At 54.6% G+C, this 24,229-nt stretch overlaps 2 protein-coding genes across 4 annotated transcripts; one reads left to right on the top strand and one right to left on the bottom strand.

The window, feature by feature from the left end:
- Nucleotides 1–241: 241 nt before the first annotated feature.
- Nucleotides 242–19,011, bottom strand: DEDD2 (death effector domain containing 2). 3 transcript variants are annotated; one of them, XM_040457206.1, is made up of 5 exons: nucleotides 18,895–19,011; nucleotides 16,127–16,493; nucleotides 14,514–14,636; nucleotides 10,197–10,337; nucleotides 242–1,457 (listed from the first exon to the last, which is right to left on the bottom strand). In XM_040457206.1, exons 2-5 carry the CDS (start codon nucleotides 16,452–16,454, stop codon nucleotides 1,066–1,068), a joined length of 984 nt encoding a protein of 327 aa, XP_040313140.1. In that variant the 5' UTR covers nucleotides 16,455–16,493; nucleotides 18,895–19,011; the 3' UTR covers nucleotides 242–1,065. The 3 variants fall into 3 exon arrangements, with proteins under 3 accessions (XP_040313140.1, XP_040313141.1, XP_040313139.1); XM_040457207.1 differs by lacking the exon at nucleotides 18,895–19,011 and adding an exon at nucleotides 17,059–17,233; XM_040457205.1 differs by lacking the exon at nucleotides 18,895–19,011 and adding an exon at nucleotides 17,097–17,231.
- Nucleotides 19,012–19,085: 74 nt separating this feature from the next.
- On the top strand, nucleotides 19,086–23,964 carry ZNF526 (zinc finger protein 526). The gene is given in 3 exon segments (XM_040457203.1): nucleotides 19,086–19,187; nucleotides 21,262–22,125; nucleotides 22,127–23,964. Coding segments are annotated over 3 exon segments (2,145 nt in total). The 5' UTR covers nucleotides 19,086–19,094; the 3' UTR covers nucleotides 23,315–23,964.
- The last annotated feature ends 265 nt before the right edge of the window (nucleotides 23,965–24,229 follow it).

Genomic DNA, 24,229 nt, shown 5'->3' with positions numbered 1-24,229 from the left:
CCAAGCATGTGCAAACGGGGTTGAGAGAGGTATGACCCCAAGGCAGTATTTCCTTTGACACATAGGAAACTGAGGCCCAGAGAGGCGGGCAAGCCTCTGGCAGCAGCGGCAGATGATACTCCGGCCTCCTGCCCTTCCTCTAGCCTGATACTGGGCCAGGAACTCCAGGATGGGTACTGGGCCCAGGACCTCAACAGCTCCTTCCTCCAGCCCATAAAGAAAGAGTCCTAGGGAGTCTCGATGCCCACCCTAAGCCCCAGTCCAGGGCAGTTTTATTGGCGCCATTTATAAAAGGCCTTTCCCATCAGCCCCAAGCCTCTGCCTTCCCTTTCTGAGAAGGAAGTTGGGTTTCTGATCCTGGCCCCATAGGCAACAACACACTTGGTCTAATGCTGCTGCACTGTGGTGTGATATGCACTGCGGTGTGACACGCTGGGTGCAGGTCCATGTCCAAGTCTGCACGTCCAACTCTGGGGGGGCAGGAGGATGTGGAGCCAGGTCTGTGTATGGAAGCTGGGCAGAGCCCTGGCCGGCTGTGGAGATGTGAGGGCAAGGTGAGCAGGCCCCACGTGCACCCTAGCCCCAGGGCCCAGCGGTGCTGGAGTCCAGGGTTGGGGGCAGTAAAATCAGAGATCCTGAGAGAGAAGCCCTGAGGCCAAAGACATGTGTGGAGCAGGCCAGGGCAGCCAGGGGAAATTCCAGAGGGGGCAGTGTGCATGTGTGCACAAAGCCCAGGGTCAGGGACACGGTGTGCAGGGGGCCTTTGGTGAATGTGTAGATGTGCCTCCCTCCTTTCCGGTCTGCATGCCTGTGCCCCTGGCCTCCTGAAGCTGAGGGAACACAACTGGGGGTAGGGTTGGGGGAAGGCTGGGAAGAAAACTCAGGTGGAAGTGGTTTAGGCCTCAGAGCCCACATCCTGTGGGAGAGGCTGTCAAGGGGCCAGGCCATCTGTCCAGTCCTCAGAGCTGCTGGAGTAACAGTCCTCTAGGGGCAGAGATGGATGTCCTCCAGGGGAGAAAGTGGCCCAGAGGCTGGGAGGTGGGTTCAGTCCTTCCAGGTCCAGGATCAGGAGGCCTCAGTTGGGCGCCGTCCTCCCTCCTCCTCCATCAGCAGCAGGCGGCGCCGGCCAGCCTCGTAGTCGGCCTCGTCCACACTGACCAGCAGGCGGACAGCCTCCCGGCCCACGGCCTCACGAAGGGCCTCAGTCAGGAACACGCCCCGCAGGGCCTGCAGCAGGGCGCCACTCAGGTAATCGCCCCAGAAGGCGTCCAGATAGGAGAGCTCCGAGAACTTGATGTCACACACCACGGAGCCCAGGTCCCGGGAGCGCAGCACTGCAGTGGCCTGCCCAAACACGTCCAGCTGCCGGGCCAGCGCCTGGGGCCGCCGGGATGCCACGCCCTGCTCCAAGGCAGGCCCGTGCTCACAGTACTCTGCTCGCACCCTGAGCCGGATGTCTGCAGAGGAAGGAACGACTGGTCAGGGAGGAGCCAACACACGACATACTGCGCAATGGGACCAGGGGGACCGCAACCCTTCCTCCCACCATCGAGCCTCCTCCAACAGGCTCCTCCCACCCCGCCATGGGTTGCACTGCACCTCCCCACATCCTTCCCCCTTCTGATAACCACACCCAAGTACGGGTGACACCCTCATTTGGCTTCCCTCCTGTGGCCTGGCCTCTGTTACCTCTTGACCTGGCGACCTCCTCTCCCCTCACGTGCTCCGCTCCAGCCTCAGTGCCCTGCTGCACCGCCCCCCCCACCAGGCAGGTTCTGCCCAGCCCTGCCTCTCCTTTGGCTGGAGCTGCTCTGCCCGTCTTCACAGGACTTGCTCCCTCTCCTCCTTCAAATGCCACCTTCCCATTGAGGCCTCATCTAACCTACTTAAAACTTTACCACCATCACCCTGGCCCCCAACATGTCCAGTCTCCCAGACCCTGCTCCATTTCTTCCCAAGGCACATATCACTTTCTAACCTCCTCTGCACTTTCCTTTATACCGTCACGTTTACCACCTGTCTCCCTGCCGCCCGAGTCCCCAAAGGGACTGTTTCATTCACTTGTGCAGCCCTGTGGCACACGGTGGGTGCTCGATGTATATTCGTGAAAGAATCAACACATGAACTAAAGGACCTGCCTTGAGACAACCAGCCTCACCCCCTCCTGCCTTCAGGGACACTCCTGCAGGGCCAGCCACATCGCCGGCACCCATCCACCCAGTGAGCACCGCCCAGGAATCTCCAGGCTGAAACTGGGCTGGCTCGACTGGTAGCAGGCGCTCTCTTCCCTCAGAGGTGGCTGAAATAGTGGGCCATAAGCCCGAAGCTGCGGGAGGTCACTCGGCCACCGAGAGGGGAGAGAGCATGAGGACTACTCAGAATCACTGAAGGAGAGGGAAAAACGGAGCTCCCCATGCGAGCCCTGGGAACACCTGGATTTTCAGCTACCATCCACTCCCTCTGTGCTTAGGCCAGCTTGAGTCGCGCTGCTATTGCTTAGAACCCCGCCCACATCTGCCCAAATGAGGTGGCAGCTCCACACAGGGCACAGGACCTGGGACTTCCTAGACTGGCCCTGTAAATGTGACCTCAGGCATGTCACCTCCCTGTGGGATTACTGAACTCCCACCCGTGACTCAGGCTACTAACAGAACCTCCTCCCCACACAACACGGCTGCCCTGAGGATCAGCTAGGAGCTGGAAAAGACAACAAGCACTCCGAATTTATTTAATCCACAAACACACCATGTAGCAGGCCCTGCTATCACCCCAATTTACAGGTGAGCAAATGGAGGCAAAGAGAAGTGAAGTGATTTGCCCCAGGTCACCTGGCCAGGGAGTGGCAGCCCTCCACGGAGGTCACTGAGCCTCCGGTGCCCCAGAGGACAGCTTCGGGTCAATGGAGACGATTCTAACCCAAGAGCCTCCAGGCACCACCTGTGTGACCTGGAACAAGTCACAGTCTCTCTGAGCCCAGGTTCTTACCTGAACGGGGATTTCCGACTCTGAAAGATTGTTAAAAGGATTAAAAGGAGAGCAATGGATGGAAAAGGACCAGCGAGCACAGTAAGCCATGCCTGACAGGTGCTCCAAGAACAGCAGCCGCCAGAAGCCCCAATGTGCCAAATGCTTTAGGCCAGGCCACTGAGCAGGATCAGCCTTGGGGGGCAGGGGCTATCAACCCATTTGACGGATGAGGAAACTGAAGCTCTGGAAGGGGGAGGGCCATGTCCCCAACTCCCTTTACCTTTCACAGTGTCAGCCACAGAGCACAAGGTGGAAGACAGGTCTCTGCTCCCCCAGATGACTTCTCAGTACCACCCACTTCCTCTTCCCACCCCAAACCCCAAACCCTTCCTCTTTCGGCCTGGAGGGGAACCTCACCCTCTCAGCTCAAGGCCCAAGGAAACCTACCTGGCCTCGGCCCCTAGGACTTCCCACAGCACCAAGACCCAGCCCCCTCCACCTACAAACCACCTAAGACCTCTGGGCCCACATCCTTGCCTCCCATGAGTGTCTGACCATGCCTTCAGTCGGTGGGGGCCAGGGAGCAGGGGACTGGAAGGAGCAGCACCTGTCTAAGGCCACACAGGGAAGCTCAGTGGCAGAGGCACGGAACCAGGTGGCGGAGTCCGACAGACCTTGAGGCGAGTCCCGGCTCTGCCACTCTCTAGCTGTGGGGCCTTGGACATGTGACCTCACCTCTCTGAGCCTCAGTTTCCCCATCTGAAAAACATAAACAGACAAACAAGAGGCCCCTGCCGCACGGTGTGGTCATGAGGGTTAAATAAGGCGACTCATGAAGCACTTGCCCCAGGGCCTGGGACCCAGAAAGCACCCAGAAACAGGAACTGCGATTTCAACACCCACCTCTCTAGCCCACAGCCCCTGCCCAGGCCTGGCCTCTCTCACTTGGACCCGAGTCAACCTCTTCTGCTCCTTCGGTCCCAGCAGCATTCCCCCACCCCCTGCCCTCCAGGCACAAGGGCAGTGCCCCCAACACAAGCCTTACTCACACAACGACCTGTCCACCTCCTCTGCCCTGCAACACCCATTCGCACAGCAAGTCCCAGCCCACAGAACCGCATATCCTATGCAGGTGAAATCCTCCCAGATCGCCTTTCTCCTCAGCACAGATCGGCACTCAACCCGTGGCAGAAACTGTTCACCCAGAGCCTATCCCCCACCCATGGCGGGTAGAAGGACAACAGGACCAGGATGGACTAGTGTCTGTCCCATCCATTCTTTCATTCAACAGATATATTTACAAAGTGCCAGGAATGCTGGCGTGATGTGCATCCCCCCCGCCACAAGTGGGCCTGGAAGATATGGAACCCCAGTTAAAGAGCACCTCTCATGGGCCAGGTCCTACCCAAGGGCTCTCCCAATCATGGGCCCCAAATCCCCACAGCACTTTCCTCATCCCCACTGACAAGTGAGGAAATCCTTCACCAGACCACAGTGCAACCTCGGGTCTGGAACACGAGAGTGTGGTACACAGAGAAAGAGGACAAGGAGACTCCATGAGGAAAAAGGAGACCTACACAGTACGTGAGCCGCCTCTCTGTCCCTGGCCCTGAATCATGGGCACCAAGCTCAGTCTCTCCTTTAGTCCTCACCAAAATGACTGAAGGGCAACAGCTGACACATACATAGTATTTACCACAGCCTGCACACACGTGTCACATTTATTAAGCCTCTGATTATCCCTGCAACCTCATACGGCAGTGCTATTACCTCCTTTCTGCAGATGGGGAAACTGAGGCACAGAGGATGAATCACCTGCCTAAGGCCACACAGACAGGAAATGGCAGGGCTGGAATTCCAACTGGGGTGCCTGGCTCCAGAGCCTGAGCTCTTAACTACCCCTGTCCTGTTTGCTGCCTCTCACACAACGACATACAGAAACCTGGAATTAAAAGACATGCCAAGGGCCACGATAGAAAATTAGAGCGAGCGAGGTGTAATTTAGATGGCAGTGATCAGACAGGCCCTCTCTAGGAAATGACACTGGAAGTAAAATGTGAAGAGCAAGTAGGTCGAGAGAGAAAAACCAGGGGAGTGAAGAGCAGCATTCCCGGAATACAGCATGGCCCGCACGCCAAGTCCGGAAGCAGGAAATGCACTTGAGGTGTTCACAGGCTGGGGTCGGTGTGGCAGGACCTCGAAGAGAAGGGCACTAGGGCACGACTGAAGGGGTGGGGCCGAACCCGGTGGAGCAGGGAGTCCGGGGCCTCCCAAGGTGACCACACCCCTCCGCACCTCCAGGGCCTCCTACGTAAAACCAGCACCTGCTCTCCGTGGGGCTGCTTTGGGGATGACACAGCTGGATGAAAGTCAAGAGCGGAGGCCAGTGCCTGGCACATGATGAGCCCTCGGAGGGCCTCAGGAAGGACGTGACCTCACGCCAAGACGACTCCAGCTGCACTGCGGAAGCAGCAGGGGGGTCAGGAACAGGGCCAGGGCAGGAGTCAGGGAAGGCCAAAGGTGGCTGGGCCATAAGAGAAGCAGCAGACGTGCAGAGAAGCGGACTGCCTGGCCCAGGTGCGCCACTGAGGAGGAGCAAGGCTCAAAGAGCGTCTGGCGCCCGTGCGGCCAAATTGTTTCCTCTGGCCACAGTCCCTCTCCACTAGGGCAGCTGTGCAGAGGCTCCCTGCCCCCAGGGCAGAGGCTGTGGCTACACGGTCTTAGTGAGCAGAGATGCTCTGGCTTCCTGCACGCAAGTGGGCCCCAGCGCCCCCTTGTCCCCCTGCCCCTCTCTTCTGGCGCAGAATGAGACGCCAAGGGAAACAGGAGGGGACTCCCAGCAGGTGCTGGTTTTACAAAGGAGGCCCTGGAGATGCAGAGGGGTGTGGTCACCTCAGACCGGTCACCAGACTCCAGGGCCAGCACCATCCTCCTCTGGACACGGTGGCACCCCATCCTTTGCTTTAGTCTTTTCCCTGAGACATGTCAAACATTAAGATTCTACTGAACAATAAGGAGAGGCTGCCACCAACGGCAGAGACAAAATCAGCAGCCGCTACCTGCTTCCTGATGGAAGGCCATGATACCACCTGAGAAGCGAGCTTGAAAATACAACAGAACATCAAACCAGAATCTGATCAGACCTCTCCAGACCTGACCACCAATTTTCAGGAAACACAGACAATAGGGGAACACATTCAATCCCTCTACCGCAGGATGCAATTGGCAAACTACAGAACTACTTTCAACAACTACAAAGCAAGGGGGACAAGGGAGAGAAAACGGCAAGATGGGGAAATCTCTGAGATCAGGAGAGGGTTAGGAGAGCCAGCACTCATGAAACAACTGGATCTTTTTTTTAATTTTTTTTTTTCAACGTTTATTTATTTTTGGGACAGAGAGAGACAGAGCATGAACGGGGGAGGGGCAGAGAGAGAGGGAGACACAGAATCGGAAACAGGCTCCAGGCTCTGAGCCATCAGCCCAGAGCCTGACGCGGGGCTCGAACTCCCGGACCAAGAGATCGTGACCTGGCTGAAGTCGGACGCTTAACCGACTGCGCCACCCAGGCGCCCCGAAACAACTGGATCTTAAGAGCGCTAATTAGACAGGTTTTTTTTGGTGTGGTTTTTTTTTTTTTTTTTTTTAAGGAATTCTGATCTTTTAGAAGTACACAGTGGAAAATCTACAGATGAAATAACAAGACACCTGAAATTGACTCCCAAACACGGATGATGCAGCAAGATCATCCATGAGTTGACAGCTGCTGAAACCAGGTGAAAGAGGGACAAGGTTCATCATGCTGGCGTATCTGCCTCTGTACCTTCTCCACAGAAAACAGGGAAAAAAGCAAAGCTCATCCTGTCACTCAAATCCTCTGGTTGCTTTCCATCATTTAAAGAAACGAGGGGTACCAAGGTGGCTCAGTCAGATGAACGTCCGACTTCAGCTCAGGTCATGATCTCACGGTTCATGAGTCCAAGCCCCGCATCCAGCTGTCAGCACAGAGCCCACTTCAGATCCTGTGTTCCCCACCCCCCACCCCCCCCCCCACCCCGCTGATGCCCGCCACCTCCCCCACTTGTGCTCTCTCTCTCTCAAAAATAAATAAAACACCAGGGCGCCTGGGTGGCTCAATCGGTTAAGAGTTCAACTTCAACTTCGGCTTAGGTCATGATCTTGCGGTTCATGAATTTGAGCCCTGTGTCAGACTCAGACCCTGGAGCCTGCTTCAGATTCTGTGTCTACCTCTCTCTCTGCCCTTCCCCTACTCACACTCTGTCTCTCAAGAATGAATAAATAAACGTTAAAAAAAAAAAAAGTTTTGTTGTTTTTTTTTTTTAAAGAGTCGGATGCTTAACTGAACCACCCAGACGCCCCAACTGCTCATCTTATGGACAGGGCCACTGAGCTCACAGCTCAGAGCCTGAAGCCTGCTTCAGATTCTGTGTCTCCCTCTCTCTGTTCCTCCCCCACTCGTGTTTTGGCCTCTCACTCAAAAATAAACATTAAAAAACAATTAATAAACAAACATTAAAAAAATGTTCTTTAAAAAAAAATAAACAAAAGCCCTGGCCCATGGCTGCTGGCCCCGCAGGATGGGCCCCACCACCTCTCCCGGCCTCACCTCCTAGCTGTCTCCTTTTGCTCCTGACTCCAGCCTCGCCAGCTTCCTCACCATCCCTTCATCACCACCAGCTCACTCCTACTCAGACCTCGGCACCTGCTGTCCTGTATATATAACCCTCTTTCCCAATCATCTACATGCTCACTCGGTCTCTTCCAAGGGGGCTTCTGAGACGACCCTACCTTGAAAATGCCTCTTAAACTGCATTTCCCATCACTCCCCACCCCTTGCCCTTCCTTCTCTCAGTCGCCACCTGAAGTTTCTGTCTCCTGCCACCAAACCATGCACCCTGTGAGCACAAGCGTCTGCCATCCCCACCGTACCTAGCATGTAGTAAATGCTCTGAGAACACACGTGGGAGAAGAGAAGGAACTGACCCTGCCACTCTGCACGGTCGGGGCTATCAGCCCTACCTCAAGGCTGTCTTGAGAATTCAGGGCCAAGTGACTAGCATGCCCAGCACAGCGCCCAATGGATGTCTCTGAAAGAATGGAAACTAAAGAGGTCCTGTGTCCAAACCCAGGATACTCCAGATGTCCCTCCCCTTTGGAAACAGAGTTTAGTCTAGTTCTACCCCTCTCAGGAGGGCAGCTGACTAAGGCTTAACCCCCATAGCTCTCACACAACAGGAGGGGACAAGAACGGCAGATCACTCGGGTCTGGAGGCGCCTCCTTCCATCCTTGGTATTAGGCGTTGTTAAAGGTGAGCCATCCCGGGGGCGCCTGGATGGCTCAGTCAGTTAAGCGTCCAACTTTGGCTCAAGTCATGATCTCACAGCTCGAGGGTTCGAGCCCCACTTCTGGCTCTGTGCTGACAGCTCAGAGCCTGGAGCCTGCTTCGGATACTGTGTTTCCTCTCTCTCTTGGCCCCTCCCCGAGTAGTGCTGTCTTTCTCTCTCTCTCTCAAAAATAAATAAACATTAAAAAAAAAAAAAAGGTGAGCCATCCCTGCTTTTTCAGAGGAAACAACCAACAACCAGGGCCCTACTGGGGAGGGCCTCCCTCCAGCCCCACCCTGCCCAGTGAGTCAGCAGTCAGACCTGCTTACAGTCCTCCCAGCAAGCCCCAGCCACACCCTATGTAAGCACCTCCCTGCCACAGCCCTGCCCTCAGGGAAGAGACCCGAAGCCTCTGCTGCCAACTAGAGACCCTTCCCCAGCCTCCGCTCAGCAGGCTCCCTAGGAGGCAGTGACTCCTTCTGCCAGCCAGGTGGCTCTGGGGGGCTCTGGTAATTACTGCCTGCCTCGAGGAAGAGTCACACCGGGCAGCCACCCCCACAAGCTGGGGGCTGTTGGAGGACACTGGCTGGCTCTATTGGTCTGTTCCTCCCGGCAGCACTCAGCGCAGGTATCTGCAGCCTCATGTGACACTCGGGGGAGGAGGAACCAGAGTGGTGTGGGCTGAGCGAGAGAGAGAGCGTGCCCACCCGCACCCGTCTACTCCCCTTAGGACCAGGGAGACTTTCTCAAAGCCGAAGTCTAAGCACGAATCTCCCCCCTACACCCCATCCCACCCAGCACACCTGCAGGCCCAGGCAGCCTTGTTAGTCCACCCCTTCTCCGTAACAGAACTTCCCCGGGCCAGACCTTCGGCCTCACCTGCTCAGGCTGTGCAGCCTCTTTACTCAATTCTCTGCTTCCTCTTTGTTCAAATTAGTTAACACATCGTGGCAGAGCATGCCCTATACGCTTAGCACAGGTCTAAGTCCTTTATAAATCGGAAGTCATTTATTAACTGATCTTCCAGATGGAGTCGGAGTTCCGTCAAGACCAAGTATCAGGGCACCCCAATCCTCTGCTGAAAACCCTACATAACACTCGCCATATGGAATAAAATCCCAACTCCCATCTACTCCAAGACCTGCCGGGCCCAGCAGTTCGGCTCCAGCTGGGTTCCTCCACCCACTCCCCACCCTCTGTTCATGGCACTATCTATAAAGTGAGCTTCAGTTCCACTGATCTGTCGCCCTACTAGAAGGTCGCCTCCCCAAGGGCAGGGACCTCACCGCTATTCCTGTCCCAAGCACACTGCACAGTAACAGCACGAAGAGGCACAAACTGGTAAGCAGCGCACGGCATGGGCCCCAGGCCAGGTGCTGCTGCGAATGTATTACCGGCTTAACTCATTTTCTCTCGCCACAACCCTACTTGAAAATCACCACTGTCAGCCTCATCTTACACAAAAGAGTTCAGCCACCTGCCCAAGGTCAGACAAGCTATTTAAGTGTCAAGACCAAGAAATGAACCTGGCAGCCTGTCCCAGGATCCTCATTTTCCCCTGTGCGATATTCCACCACTGCAGAAGAAAAGACTGTAAAATACATAAACCCATGAAAACATTTACTGAAAAAGCAAATGAAATTGAGAGCAGGGAGTGGTCTGCAAAGGCTTCCTGGAGAAGGTAGCACCTGTGATCTTTCAACTCCGGACCAGACATAAACAAGCAAGATAATAACAGAAAGGACATCCGAGTCCAGAAGGACAGAAGCCACTGCCTACCCACTAGGTGTGCCACACTCCAGACGAGTGCCTGTCTCTCCCACCCTGTGTGCAGCCTGTCACAGGCTCCATGCACGCATTCACCAAGGCCCGCAGACACCTACCACAGGTCACTTTGCCTTCTGAGGCAGGTCTGGCTGGCTCCTGCTGCTGCTGGGGGGTGGCTGGGGCCCCTCTCCGCCGCCGTCTGGCACCACCACTGGGCCGGCCCCGACTCCGCCGCTGCCGTTTGGTCGGTGGGGAACCTGAGGAGGGAACGACAGGGCATGCTGAGACCAGGATAACAGAGCACTGAGGCAGGCGCCTGGAGAAGAGCTCAAGGCTGGTCTCCATGCCACGAGACCCTGGATAAGCCCCTCTGCTTCCTGAACCTCAGTGGCCCTGTCCATAAGATGAACAGTTGGGGCACCTGAGTAGCTCAGTTAAGCATCTGACTCTTTTTCTTTTTTTTAATGCTTATTTACTCATTCTTGAAAGAGAGACAGAGTGTGAGCAGAAAACAGAGAGAGAGGGAGACACAGAATCTGAAGAAGCAGGCTCCAGGGTCTGAGGCTGACACGGAGCTCAAATTCACGAACCGCAAGATCATGACCCGAGCTGAAGTCAGATGCTTAACCGACTGAGCCACCCATGTGCCCCAAGCATCCGACTCTTGATTTCCGCTCAGGTCATGATCTCAGTTTGGGAGTTCGAGCCTCGCATCGGGTTCTGCACTGACAGCGCGAAGCCTGGTTGGAATCCTCTCGCTCCCTCTCTCTCTGCCCCTGCCGTGTTCACCTGTGTTCTTTCGCTCTCAAGATAAATAAAATAAACATTAAAAAAGGAAAATACATAACCAGTAAGTATAACCTAGCATCATTCAGAAGAACACACCCCACCCCCCAGCAGTCCCACATCTGACCCTGAACAAACCCCTGCACACTCACACCAGGAAACAAGCCACTGGGGCATTGTTTATAACTATCTAAATGTGAAAGCAATATAAATATCTGACAAGTAGTACAGAGTAACTTCCCGGAGTAGCCTGTTTAGTGAAATAAAGTAAAATATAATATAAGTGGCTATAATTTACTACATTTTACATTAAAAAAAGAGAAAACAAGAATACATACATACTTGCTATTTTTATAACACAAAACACCAAAGATAAATCGGAAATAGTGAAATTGGTTACCTATTCACTAGGGGGTGGAGGCAACACTGGAAATGATACTTCTAAGAACATCTTTCCTATGTACCTTAGTTTTGACTTTTGAGTCATATAACCGTTTTACATATTCTAAAAATTTAAGAGACCAAAATAACACCAACCATAAAATTAAACAGAAACAAACGAATCTAGCTGTGTATGTGTATATATATATATGTGTATATATATATATATGTATACATATATACACACACACATATATATACACACACACGTATATATATACACACATACATATAATTAGTAACACGAACGAGAGAATTATTTCAAGTAACTTGGAAGAACATTCTGACTGTATAAACTCTCAGTGGGATATACTCCTAGGACAGGAAGAACCACAAATAAATGGTATGTTTCGTTCAGTAGATGTAGTCAGCAGTGGTACTGACGCCATATTTTCAAAGCTATTTTATGATTGTTGTAAAATGAAGCAAATAAATCCATTTTCCCAATGTTATTAAGAACCAAAATTCTTAAGGGGGCCTGGGTGGCTCAGTCTGTTCAGCGTCCATCCGACTCTTGATCTCGGCTCAGGACATGATCTCACAGTTCTTGAAATCGAGCCCCGAGCTGGGCTCTGCACTGACAGTGTGGAGCCTACACGGGATTCTCTCTCTCTGCCCCTCCTGTACTTGCTCTCTCTCAAAATAAACTTAAAAAAATTTTTTTGAAAACAAAGAAACAAAATTTTTAATGTGAAGAAAAAAGTCTTCGTAATGTTAATTTTGAATTGAAAACACCAATAGAAATTTTTTTTTATTTTTTAAATTTTATAGGTTTTTTTTTTTTGTTTCTTGTTTTTGTTTTTGTTTCTGAGAGAGACACACAGTGCGAGAGAGGTGGGGAGGGCAGACTGAGAGGGAGACTCAGAATCCTAAGCAGGCTCCAGGCTCCAAGCTGTCAGCACAGAGCCTGATGCGGGGCTCGAACTCATGAACTGTGAGATCATGACCTGAGATGAAGTCTGACGTTTAGCTGACTGAGCCACCCAGTTGCCCCAAATAGGAATTTTTTTTTAAAGCAGTCTTTAACTCTGTTCACTAAAAGAACCCAGAAAAATGTGCCTACTTGGCACCCAAGTCTTGGTCTCTACATGCCAGTGCCTCTAAAAGAAACCAGGCTTCTGGAAACAGCAGATTGCAGGGCTGGAGAGAGAAAAGTACAAGCTGAGTCCAGGATGCCTTACAGTGGCACAGAGCAGGAAACCCAAAGAATGATGGAAGCAAATCAAAAAGACAGTAGGAGCTAGTCAATCTGAACATCAGGAAGAATGACTAACATATTCTAACCCAGTAAATAAATAATAACACGAGTCCATAGTGACACTCCTCCACCCCTCAGGACAAGAGAGAGAGAAAAGACAAACTTTTTTTTTTTAAGTAAGCTTCATGCCCAGTGCAGAGCCCAACAAAGGGCCTGAACTCACGACCCTGAAATCAAGGCCTGAGCTGAGATCGAGTCGGACGCTTAACCAACTGAGCCACCCATGCGCCCCAGAAAAACTCTTGAAAGACTACATGCCAGCTGATAGACATTGAAAAAATAGTAAGAAAATCACCGTTTTGTGAACACCAATGCAATGACCAGTTCAGGCAGAGATCAACAGTGCATGCTAAACCCACGGGCGATACCGCTGGGGAGCTGGATGTGCCCAAGTGTCACCCCATAGGTTATTTACTAACCATGAAAGGGGAAAATGTGCCTTTATAAAGGACAAATACGGCAGACAGCACCTTAAGCAAGTGATCAAACTCCCCCCTCACAGCATGAAAAGCAGACCTTAAGCTTCCTGATGCACTCCACAGCGAGGCACACAGCATCAACTGAGGAACATTCCTGCCAAAAACATGTAACCTGAATCTAACCAAGCCTCCTGACCCACTTTTTTTTTTTTTTTCTTTTTGCACCTTACTTTCACCTCACTAAGCTATTACTCCTGGAAATTACCCAAGTTTCAACTTATAAACTATAAACAATGCCCAGTGGCTGTTGCCACACTTGTCTCCTGGTGTGAGTATTGGGGGGGGGGGGGCCGCGGAGAGTGGCTTCCCATGTCACAGGAGATACAGGGGACAAAGGAACCAGTTAAATGACACCAGCAGGAAATTATCAGGCACTTCCTGAAATAATCGCGACATTCTACAAAACAACAGGCCTGACCAGGTCAATCCAAAGGTGACGGATGTCATGGGAAGAAAAGAAACAAATACACAGTTGGGGAGAAGTTTGGGTTCTAAACTAAGAGATTAAGGAGACATAATAATTCAAAGCAGAGAAACTCAACTATGAGTGAGTCCTGAAAGTAGAGTCACTCTTGGGGAGATTTGAAAATGAACCATTAGAATATCAAAGAATTAGTATTTACTTTCTCAGGTGTGATAACGGTCTGGAAGTGGTCTAGAACATTCTCCTTATTCTCAAGAAATGCCTGCTATTTAGACGGAAAGTGTCCCGATGGCTGTAACTTCCATTCAAAGAGTTCAACTAAAAACCCATCATTACGTGTACATGCACATAAAGCAAAAGTGGCAAAATGTACGGGCACCTGGGTGGCTCAGTTAGTTAAGCACCCAGCTTTGGCTCAGGTCATGATCTCATGGCTCATGAGTTTGAGCCCCAAGTCAGGTTCTGTGCTGACAGTTCAGAGCCTGAAGCTTGCTTCAGATTCTGTGTCTCCCTCTCTCTCTACCCCTCCCCTGCTCGTGCTTTCTCTCAGAAATAAATAAACATTAAAAAAAATTTTTTTTTTAAGTGGCAAAAATGTTAAAATTACTGAATCGAGGTGAAAGATATGAGCGTGTTCACTGCATCCATCTTTCAATTTCTCTGTATGTTTGAAGTTATGTTTGAATAATTCAGGAACTAGGAAAGAGGAGGCTGCATAAATGAATTGGCACGGCAATTAAAAGCAACCAATTAAAGGTCCTCGACACGAGTAAATCTCAGAAAGGTATCCAGCAAAGACAGCCACGTGAAGAATACCCACCATGTGAGGTCACTCGGATGAACTATAAAACCACAACAAACAATTCCATTCATTGCTTCTGGACACATACTTTTGTAGAATAAACACACACACATACACACAAAAGAATGCGAAGACAGAATGACCCCTTGGTCCCCTTCCTTAATGGGCCAGGATGGAGCGGGTTCATCAGGGTTCAGAAGGAAGAAAGGGACGCTGCCATCGTGCCCACCCACCTAGGCTCACCTGTCTCCCATTGGCCCTGCTGGGCATTTGAGGTACTGCTTGACTGGCGACGGCGACGGCGGCTGCCTTCTGTCCTTTTTGAGGAAGAGCTGGAGGTGCCATAGTTGTAACGTTCCGGTGACACTTCACAGAGAGAAAAATGGAAAGAAGTATTCACAGCGTCTGGCACCCTCCTAGGCCCAGCCTCCAATTCCCACCTGGAGATAGATTACTGCTCCACTGGGAGCCCAGGTTCCCCAGAGGTCGGAGCCCAGACATCTGCTCCCTCTCAAAGGCTTCCTGCCCAGTGGATGCTAGATGCCTACAGAGACAGAGAAGACTCGTGACCTCCCGGGGCCACCCCACCCCTATCTACAGCAGCCCCAACTGTCAGGGATATTCTGTAAGCCAAGTCATGGTCAGGCCCCTGCAATGTTGCCCCCAGCTCTCCCTGAGGCCCCAAGGAGTAAGCACGGTCCCCAAATCTTCTCTTCCGTAGCCTAACCTCCAGACACATTTTTCCAAAAACACTGTCACTTCTTCTCTAGTGCTGCCTTTCTCCTGGTTATCTCTAGGCAGGGGAAGGTCACAATCCCCCTCCCCAACTATCCACTGCACCCCTAATAACCCAGCCAAGAGCTCAACAACTCAATCCCAAGACACACAAAGGACTCCTGTCCTTTAAATCCTTGAATTCCTCATCTTCTTAGGACTGCTCCTCCATGAGTACTTCCCTCAGAGGATTAAGGGCAGAGCCAAGCCCTCAGAGCCCAGCCAGCTGCCTTTGAATCCTGACTCCCACACTTTCTACATGTGTCATTTGCAAGTCCCTGTGTAAAGTGGCTTATCTCCCTCTCTGCTCCTGCCACACAGGTCTCTGATGATACCAAATTCATTCCTGACCCAAGGGGTGAAAGCTTGTCTTTCCCTCTGCCTAGCATTTTCTCCTGTGAGATCTATGCACATCAGCAGTACAGCCTCCATTCAAACGTCGCTTTCTCAGGAATATCTTCACTGGTTATCCAATCTGAGAAAGGCCGCCTTCGCTATAAACCGCTGCCTATTTTCTATATTCTGTTAACTTTGTTTTAATCTTTTTATAACCAAACCTAAAAATAAACCACCTGCCTTAATGGCTGCGGGGCCCCCCCCCCCCCCCACACTAAATATAAGCTTCATGGAACACAAACTTTGTCAGTCCCAACACCTTGTAACTTCTGTGCTCAACACACAGGATTCAATTCTTATATGTAAGCAAACTGCTTAACTCCTCTTAACCCTGTGGTCTTCTCTGTATGGTGGGAACACTAACAGAACTTCCTCATGGGATTACTAGGAGGATATAAGGGGATAGTTCACACGAAGGGCTTACCGTGGTGCCTGGCATGAAATAAGCCCTCCATAAACACTGGCCACAAACCTCACTGATGTGGCCAAATTCCACAAGTTCACCTCTCCCAAAAAGCCATGCCTCCTCCCTCTTGTGTTCCTCATTGATACTCTGGGAGGAGGGGCGGCGCGGGTTGGGACATAAGCTGATATGGTGCTGTCCATATCGCTGGCAACCATAGAGTCCTAGAGAGAGAAAGGCCCTGTCCCCACCGGAAGTCTGTCATCCTCCCATTCAACCTTACCTGGACGGCGCCGCTTGCGCGCCAGGTGCGGCAGCAGGTCGTGGCGCGCCAGCACGCGCAGGAGTTGCCCCAGCAGCCGAAGGTTGCTCTCGTCGCACTGCCCGCGGCGCTCCAGCTCCAGCAGCAGCTCCAGGCCGCTTCGGGCGCGGGCCAGACCGCCGGCCGCGCCGGGGGCCTCGTCGAGCAGGAAGGCCAACAGCTCCAGCTCGCACTCGGTCAGCTGTCCGCCCACCACCTCGAACATACGGTGAAGCGACAGCATCCCGTAGTAGTCCAGACATTCATCCTCCTCCCAGCTCGGGGCCGGGGTCAACCCGGACAGCGCCATACCCGGGGGAGGGGGGCGGCACAAGCTCAGAACCAGGGCCTAGAACCCACACAGAGGGGAGGGGGCAATGGTCAGCGACGCGGGGACCCGGACCCCACCCCCGCCAGTGCGTCTCCCCAACCTCGATCCGCTGGGCAAGGCTATTTTCACAACCCAGCCGTCTCTGCCTCCCCCTTCCCCCAGAAAGGAATGGTATCGCCCGAGGTCCCCTAGTAACAGGTCGAGACGCTAGACCCCGCTCGTCCTCCCAGACCCAGCCCGAACGCCCCTCCTCAGGTGGTATGTCCCGAACCAGCCTCCGGACCCGACTACGTGATTCGGTCCGAATAAGCGCGGGGGCCCATCCCAGGGCACCCTGCCAACTGCCCTTTGACTCTGGGTGGCACTGTCCGGACGTGCCCCTTGGCTCCGGCCAGTGGTACTGTCCGATCAGCGCCGCGACTCCACCCAAATCATACCTTCCGAAAGCGACCCTCTGCCCCCCACAAGTGGAGCCTACCAAAGCAGCCCTTCGCCCCACACAGGTGGTGCTGCCCTAACCCGACCCTCTCGCCCTGCAAGGGCGGTACCGCTCTCTCCCCAACACCCAAGTGGTTCCATCTACCCGCCACCAGTCGCCCTCAGGCCTCTCTGGATCCTCACCGGGTTCCGGCGTCTGACGACTCCTGGGCTACGGCCGCAGCCACTTGTTTTGGATCTTTCTGGCACCTTCTCTATTATTACGCCTGCGTCACCTCGCCCCTCCTCCTTCCCCCAACTCGCGCAGGTGCGACCGCCACGCCCCTTCGGCGCAAGCGCAGAGTGAAGCTTCTAAGCCCCACCCCTCCAGGCCCGCCTCCAACCGTAGCGTCTAGCTCGCCAGTGCTGCGCCTGCGCAAAGCGACAGCGATTTCCGCCTCTGAACTGGATCTGGTACCTGGTTGCTGGGTTCTTCTGTGAGCCCGTGACTTAACCCGTCGGGTCCTCGTTGCCCCCCATGTCAAATCCATCTCATGTACTACAGTTCCATCCTAATCACGACCTAGACGCCCACATTACCACTGCTCCTAGCTGCCCATGGCAAAGGACCACAATCCCGACAGTCCTGGCTTCAAATAGCGCCTAGGCCCCTTTATGATCAGGAATTGGACACTCCCCCGTTACACTGCCCCTTATTCCTTTTTTTTTTTTTTTTTTAATTTTTTTTTTCAACGTTTATTTATTTTTGGGACAGAGAGAGACAGAGCATGAACGGGGGAGGGGCAGAGAGAGAGGAAGACACAGAATCGGAAACAGGCTCCAGGCTCTGAGCCATCAGCCCAGAGCCCGACGCGGGGCTCGAACTCACGGACCGCGAGATCGTGACCTGGCTGAAGTCGGACGCTTAACCGACTGCGCCACCCAGGCGCCCCCACTGCCCCGTATTCCTAATGGCAACCAGGAACCTACATCACAACTGTGCCATCTCATGCCCCCGACTGAAATCTCCCTTCATCCAACACAAACCCCCATAGCTAAGTTCTTCCCCTGATCAAGACCAGGAAGCTCCCGCATCTCATGTTAGGAACCAATACCTCCTTCCCGATTGCAATAGACCCCTCCATCCTGACCGTGCACCTCCTGATGTCATCCATCACAGTCCCCCATTACAGTCAGACACCCTGTCCCCGTCTCAAACACCCCTCCCTCTGAAACCCTTTCCAAACTCTGCCCTCCAAGGTCACAGGGCCTTCCAATACCCCCTCTTCTAACCTGCACCTACAAGTTGCACTCTCTCTATCAAGAGAACTGGAGTCCAGGCAGTGTGTCTGAGCAGCTCCCCGGGGCAGGGCCTTGGGCGCGGTGGCCACCCCTCCAACACCCCCCCCCCCACACACACACACACCTTGGTGAGTCAAGGCCAAGGCCCGCACGTGCCTTGAAACAAGTCCCCTACCCAGAGTGGTTCCCATCCCTGGGATTATCTCTCCTTAGAAGGCAGGAGACCTGGGTCCTGATTGGCACTGGCTCAGCACTGGCTCTACTTGGGCTGCAGCAGTGACCTCGAAAGAGTCCCTCCCTCCGATGGCAATTGTCACCTACTGAAGCCCGGTGAATATCCTTAAATCAACCCAAGAGTGGGAGGGAAGGGAAAGCAGTTTTACAAACTGGGAAGGACTATGTCCATATTACATGGGTTATAGGGAGCACCCACGGTGTATCAGGCCCTGTCCTGAGAGCTTTTACGTGTTTGATTTCATCCAATCCCCTCAACAGCCTTTGAGGTGAGTCAAGCCCATTTTACACACTACTAAAAGTGAGGTCCAGAGAGGGGAAGTACCCTCCAAAGCTGTGTCTGCCTCCAAAGCTGTGCTCTCGGAGATGCTCAGCCTCTTCAGCCATGAAACAACACCTCTGTCAAGGTCTCCCGCCACCCATTCCACTCCCTGGGCCCTCTTTTCCAATGATGCCCTCTTCTCACCGCTTAACTTTCTGATTCTTGGCAGAGCAGCCCAGGAGAACTGCGCAGGCGCTTGTCTGAGGCCCGACTCCGCCCACAGTGCACAGTTGTGTGCGTGGAGAAACTCGCCGAACCCCGCCTGAGCGTCAACACGCAGGCGCGGGGGCGCGTGCCCTCTGCTGCCAGCTCTGATTGGCTGCCACGGGTAAGGGCACCGCCCAATGGTAGGTGTGGATAGTGAGGGGTCCCGCACGCCTGGAGCAGAGAGGGTCTGTGTCAAGAGCGGCGGGGGCTGCAGGAGGCGAGAGAGACGGGTGAGGGCGCCGCGGGGCGGGCGGGGGAAGAGAGCACTGGGCGTACGGAGGGGGCGGAGGGAGAACGAAGGGGACACTGAGGGACGAAGAGCCTTGGGGCCTGCGCTAGGGCGGGAGCGGCGCGGAGTGGAAGGAGAGCGCTCCTTCCTATGTGCCCTAGAGCATTGATTAAGCTTCTGCGGCGTGCAGGACCCTACCCTTGAGCCCGCCGCCCCCAGCCCTTACAGGGTACTCTCGTGCTACGGAGTTGAGAAGTGCGGTCGGTGAAATGGGATGTGTAGCGGAAAAGTTGAACTTCCAGGCCCCTGGTGGGTTCTTTCCTGGAAGGACTTACTGATCTGTGGTATAAAAAGCCCCTGTCTCTCCCTACCGATAGTACACAGTCCCATAATTGGGAAGGGAGGAATGTGGGCGAAAAGTCCGAATTTTAGATTACTCGAGGCAGCCTTCTGGAAGAACATTTACTGGGTGCCTACTTTGTGTAAGCCTTACCCCAGGCCTTGGGCCTCGCCCCATGGGAGTTCTCTGGAGTGTGGGGCTGTAAACATGGAAGAACTGAACTCTTGGGCTCCGGGTTGACTACTTTCAGGAAGATACCTTATTGGGTGGCCGTTGTGTGCAGGGCCCAGGCGACTCGTATATTAGTGAGGGAGTTGGGATTTGTAGTTAAGAAAAAGTAACTCCTGGGCCTTTAGTGAATCATTTATTCGAGGAACATTTATTGGATATCGGCTGAAAACAGAGTCATGTGCTAGGCTGTGTTGTTGTGGAAATTCACGGTCTAATAGGAAAGTTGGCCTGGTGGAAGAAGTGGAATGGGCACAGGGAGAGTTAAGCTCTCATGGCCTCACTTCCTGGAGGGAGCATTATTCATTCACAGAATATCTACTGAGTACCTGATGTGGGCTAATCATTGTTCTTGGTGCTGGAACCACATCAGTGATGAAGAGACTAACATCCCTCCGGGAGCTTAATATGAGCAACTTTGCATGCCTGGGTGTAAGCTGAGTTCCACCAGCCCTCTGGCACTAACAGATGAGTTAAAGACTGAGACAGTGGAGATTGGATTCAGAAAATTAGCAGGGGGTGGAAGGACAGTCATTTACTAAAGTGCCTCTGAGCCCCTGCTGTGTAAAGAGGTCTGGGTTGAGCCCACGCATGTAGAAGGGGAGACAGGGCACATAGGCGGAAGTTCAGAAGTTAAAAATCCCTGGCCTGGGTCCGTGGTTTTGTTGGTGACATCAGCCCCTACAGTGAATCAGACCTGCCCTGCCTGCATGCTCAGTCTGGAGAGGAGCACAGACCGCAACCCAGACTCATGATAGTTGCTATGATAGAGGTGGCACAGGTTACCATAGGAACCCAAAGGAGGAAGGAGTGGATGGACATCACCCTGAGAATGTAGAGATGTTGTCAGAAAAGGCTTCACAAAGGAAATTCTGGGCAGGAGTTTGCTGGACAAGAAGAGGAGAGAACTCTCTTGGCAGAAGGAATGGCAACCGCAAAGACTTAGGACTCAAAAACAGCATCTCTGGAGAACTCCAAGTCATGGTTCTGTCTAACCTTTCTCAAGTACCAGGGTGTTTGTGGTCAGTACTACTTTTACCCCGTTTCACAGGTGACGAAACAGTCTCGGAGGAAGTAAGTGGTGGAACGCAGATTCAAGCCAAGGGCGGTCCGGTCCAGAAGCCTGCGCTCTCAAACACTGCTGCATGTCTGTGTGTACATACAGTAGGAGGAACGGGGCTGAACAGTGAGGAAACTACAGGCAGACGATGAGAGGCATAAAGAGAGGTGTCCTTAGAAAGGGTGCAACTGGCCCTGCGGGTAAGGAGGGAGGGTGACGTCTGAGGCCAGACTGAAAGAGGCTGTCTCTCTCACAGATGCCCGGCACCCTGGGGGCAGGGGTCGGCTACAGAACCACAGGTTCATTGAAGACTGAGGCGTGAGCACTGGATGCAGGCTTGCCGATTGACAGAGGCCGGTGAGCGACAGGATGGGCAAGGAAGCTCTTGAGACATCCCTGCTTCTCTCAGGTTCTCGATGTTTCACCAGCTTCCCCTTTTTTCTCCAGGCACTACTCTCCCTCCCCACCATGGCAGAGGTGGCGGCTGAGGTGGCTGAGGCGGCCGAGATGCCAACACAGATGTCACCAGGGGCGATGGAGACGTCAACACCGATGTTAGGAGAGGTGACGGAGATGTCAGCAGAGGTGACCGAGATGACACCTGGGGAGGCCCTCGCCTCCTCCCTTTTCTTCCAGCACCACCAGTTCATGTGCTCTGAGTGCGGCAGCCTCTACAACACGCTGGAGGAAGTTCTCTCTCACCAGGAGCGGCATGTGCCTGCTGTCACAGAGGAGGAGGCGCTGGTCACCCAGGATGCTGGCCTGGAGCCAGAGCTCATGGCGGGCACCGAGGATGGGCCTTTCCAGTGTGGGGAGTGCAGCCAGCTCATCCTGTCCCCTGGTGAGCTCCTGGCCCACCAGGACGCCCACCTCCGGGAGTCTGCGAGCCAGATCCAGTACCAGTGTGGGGACTGCCAGGAGCTCTTCCCCTCTCCTGAGCTGTGGGTGGCTCATCGCAAGGCCAGGCACCTTTCTGCTACAGCGGCCGAACCACCGGTGCTGCCCCCTCTGCCTCCCCCGGCACCGGCACCTCCCCTCCCTGCTCCACCCGAAGTGAAGATGGAGCCCTACGAGTGTCCCGAGTGTTCCACTCTCTGTGCCACTCCCGAGGAGTTCTTGGAGCATCAGGGCACCCACTTTGACTCCCTCGAGAAAGAAGAGCGCAATGGGCTCGAGGAGGAGGAAGAAGAGGAGGAGGAGGAAGACGATGAAGAGACGGAGGAGGAGGAGGAGGTGGTGGCAGAGGTTGGTGATGACGCCATGGGAGGCGACAGGGCCACAGCCGGCCGGGCCCGGGGCTGTGGGGACTGTCCCCCCCCGCTGGACGTCAGCCGAGGCACGCCGGCGACACCGGCGGGCATCCCGCGGCCCGGCATCGACAGCCCACCCCTTCCACTGCGACCAGTGCCAGCGCAGCTTTAGCTCGGCGAACCGGCTGCTGGCTCATGGGCGGGCGCACATCGGCGGCACGCACGAGTGTACGACCTGCTCCAAGGTCTTCAAGAAAGCGGCGTCGCTCGAGCAGCACCTGCGGCTGCACCGTGGCGAAGCCCGCTACCTCTGTGTGGACTGCGGCCGCGGCTTTGGCACGGAGCTCACGTTGGTGGCTCACCGGCGGGCACACACCGCCAACCCCTTACATCGCTGCCGCTGCGGCAAGACGTTCAGCAACATGACCAAGTTTCTCTACCACCGGCGCACCCACGCGGGCAAGAGCGGGGCGCCCCCCGCCCTGGCAGCCGCCTCCCCGGCTCCGGCCGAGCCCTCACCGCCGCCGCCACCACCGCCGCCCCCCGCCCCGCCCGCCCAGCTGCCCTGCCCACAGTGCTCCAAGTCCTTCGCCTCGGCTTCCCGGCTCTCCCGGCACCGGCGCGCCGTCCACGGGCCCCCCGAGCGGCGTCACCGCTGCGGAGTATGCGGCAAGGGCTTCAAGAAGCTGGTTCACGTGCGCAACCACCTGCGGACACACACGGGCGAGCGGCCCTTCCAGTGCCACTCGTGTGGCAAGACCTTTGCTTCTCTGGCCAACCTCAGCCGCCACCAGCTGACCCACACAGGTGCGCGTCCCTACCAGTGCCTGGACTGTGGCAAGCGCTTCACGCAGAGCTCCAACCTGCAGCAGCACCGGAGGCTGCACCTGCGGCCCGTGGCCTTCGCCCGTGCACCCCGCCTCCCTATCACCGGTCTGTACAACAAGAGCCCCTACTACTGCGGGACCTGCGGCCGCTGGTTCCACGCCCTGGCAGGCCTGCGACTCCACCAGCGTGTCCACGCCCGAGCCCGGACCCTGACCCTGCAGCCGCCCCGATCGCCACCTCCTGCCCCGCCCCCGCCCCCTGAGCCTCAGCAGACTATCATGTGTACGGAGCTGGGGGAGACCATTGCCATCATCGAGACGTCCCAGCCTCTGGCACTTGAGGACACGCTGCAGCTGTGCCAGGCCGCCCTGGGGGCCGGGGAGGCGAGCGGGCTGCTGCAGTTGGACGCGGCCTTCGTGTGACGCAGCCGAAGAGCAGCAATAAAAGAGTTTGGTTGCAACAACAATCGTGGGCACCTCCGGGAGAGAGGGGACCACCCCCTGGCAAGCCACTCTGGCACCTGATTGGGTGCCAGGATCCATCCTGGCCTCTTACCCACTGACTCCTCACAACGGCCCTGCCGGGTGTGTCTTGTCACTTTTCTCCGCCTCAGGGTAAACTGAAGCCCTGAGATGGGACGTGATCTGTCCCGGGTCCCCCCGGTGCGTTGCAGAGTAGCGTTTGCCGGGGCTCTTTGCTCCGCACCTGTCACCCTGGTGCCCAGCAACGTCAGGTAACCTTTCCTGAGCCCCGACCACGTGCCAGACCTGTGCTGGGCACTGTTGCATACCTCTGCGGGTTCTCGCTTGTCCCCAAGACTGTCACCTTCCCTGGACCCTGGGCATACAGGACTTGGCTCTGCCTGGTGGAGAGAGAGGTACTTGACTTCTCTGGGCTTCCTTAAGCTCACTTTTGACAATATGGAAGGAAATCTCTAGGTACCCACATACTCAGCTGCAGGCTGGGTGATGCTGGAACCCCGGGAATGACTCAGACCCAGACCCAGGCTGTACCCCAGGAGACGCTCAGTGGCAGTGGAGTTCACACAAGTACAGATGGCCTTGCTCTCTGAGTGTGTGTTATTGATTCATTCAGCCTGGGAGTCCACGGGCCTCCCTCCCACGTGCCGGGCCATGCCGGGGGCCAGAGAGGAGTCAGGCTCCTGCCCTGCCCCTGGGGAGCAGGCAGATCTCAGTCCCGGGATCCTCAGGACTGTGCTGGGGATGCACAGGGACGGTGGGATCCCAGAGCAGGGAACAAACCCCTTGGAGGAGGTAGTCCTTGTGGAAAACTTAGGAATCCGCCAGTGAAAGAGAAAGAGAACGTAACAGGCAGAC

This window comes from Herpailurus yagouaroundi, unplaced genomic scaffold, assembly GCF_014898765.1.
Source record: "Herpailurus yagouaroundi ecotype Mexico unplaced genomic scaffold, PumYag 220, whole genome shotgun sequence".
NCBI classification, from domain to species: domain Eukaryota; kingdom Metazoa; phylum Chordata; class Mammalia; order Carnivora; family Felidae; genus Herpailurus; species Herpailurus yagouaroundi.
This window is presented reverse-complemented; position numbering and strand designations above follow the sequence as displayed.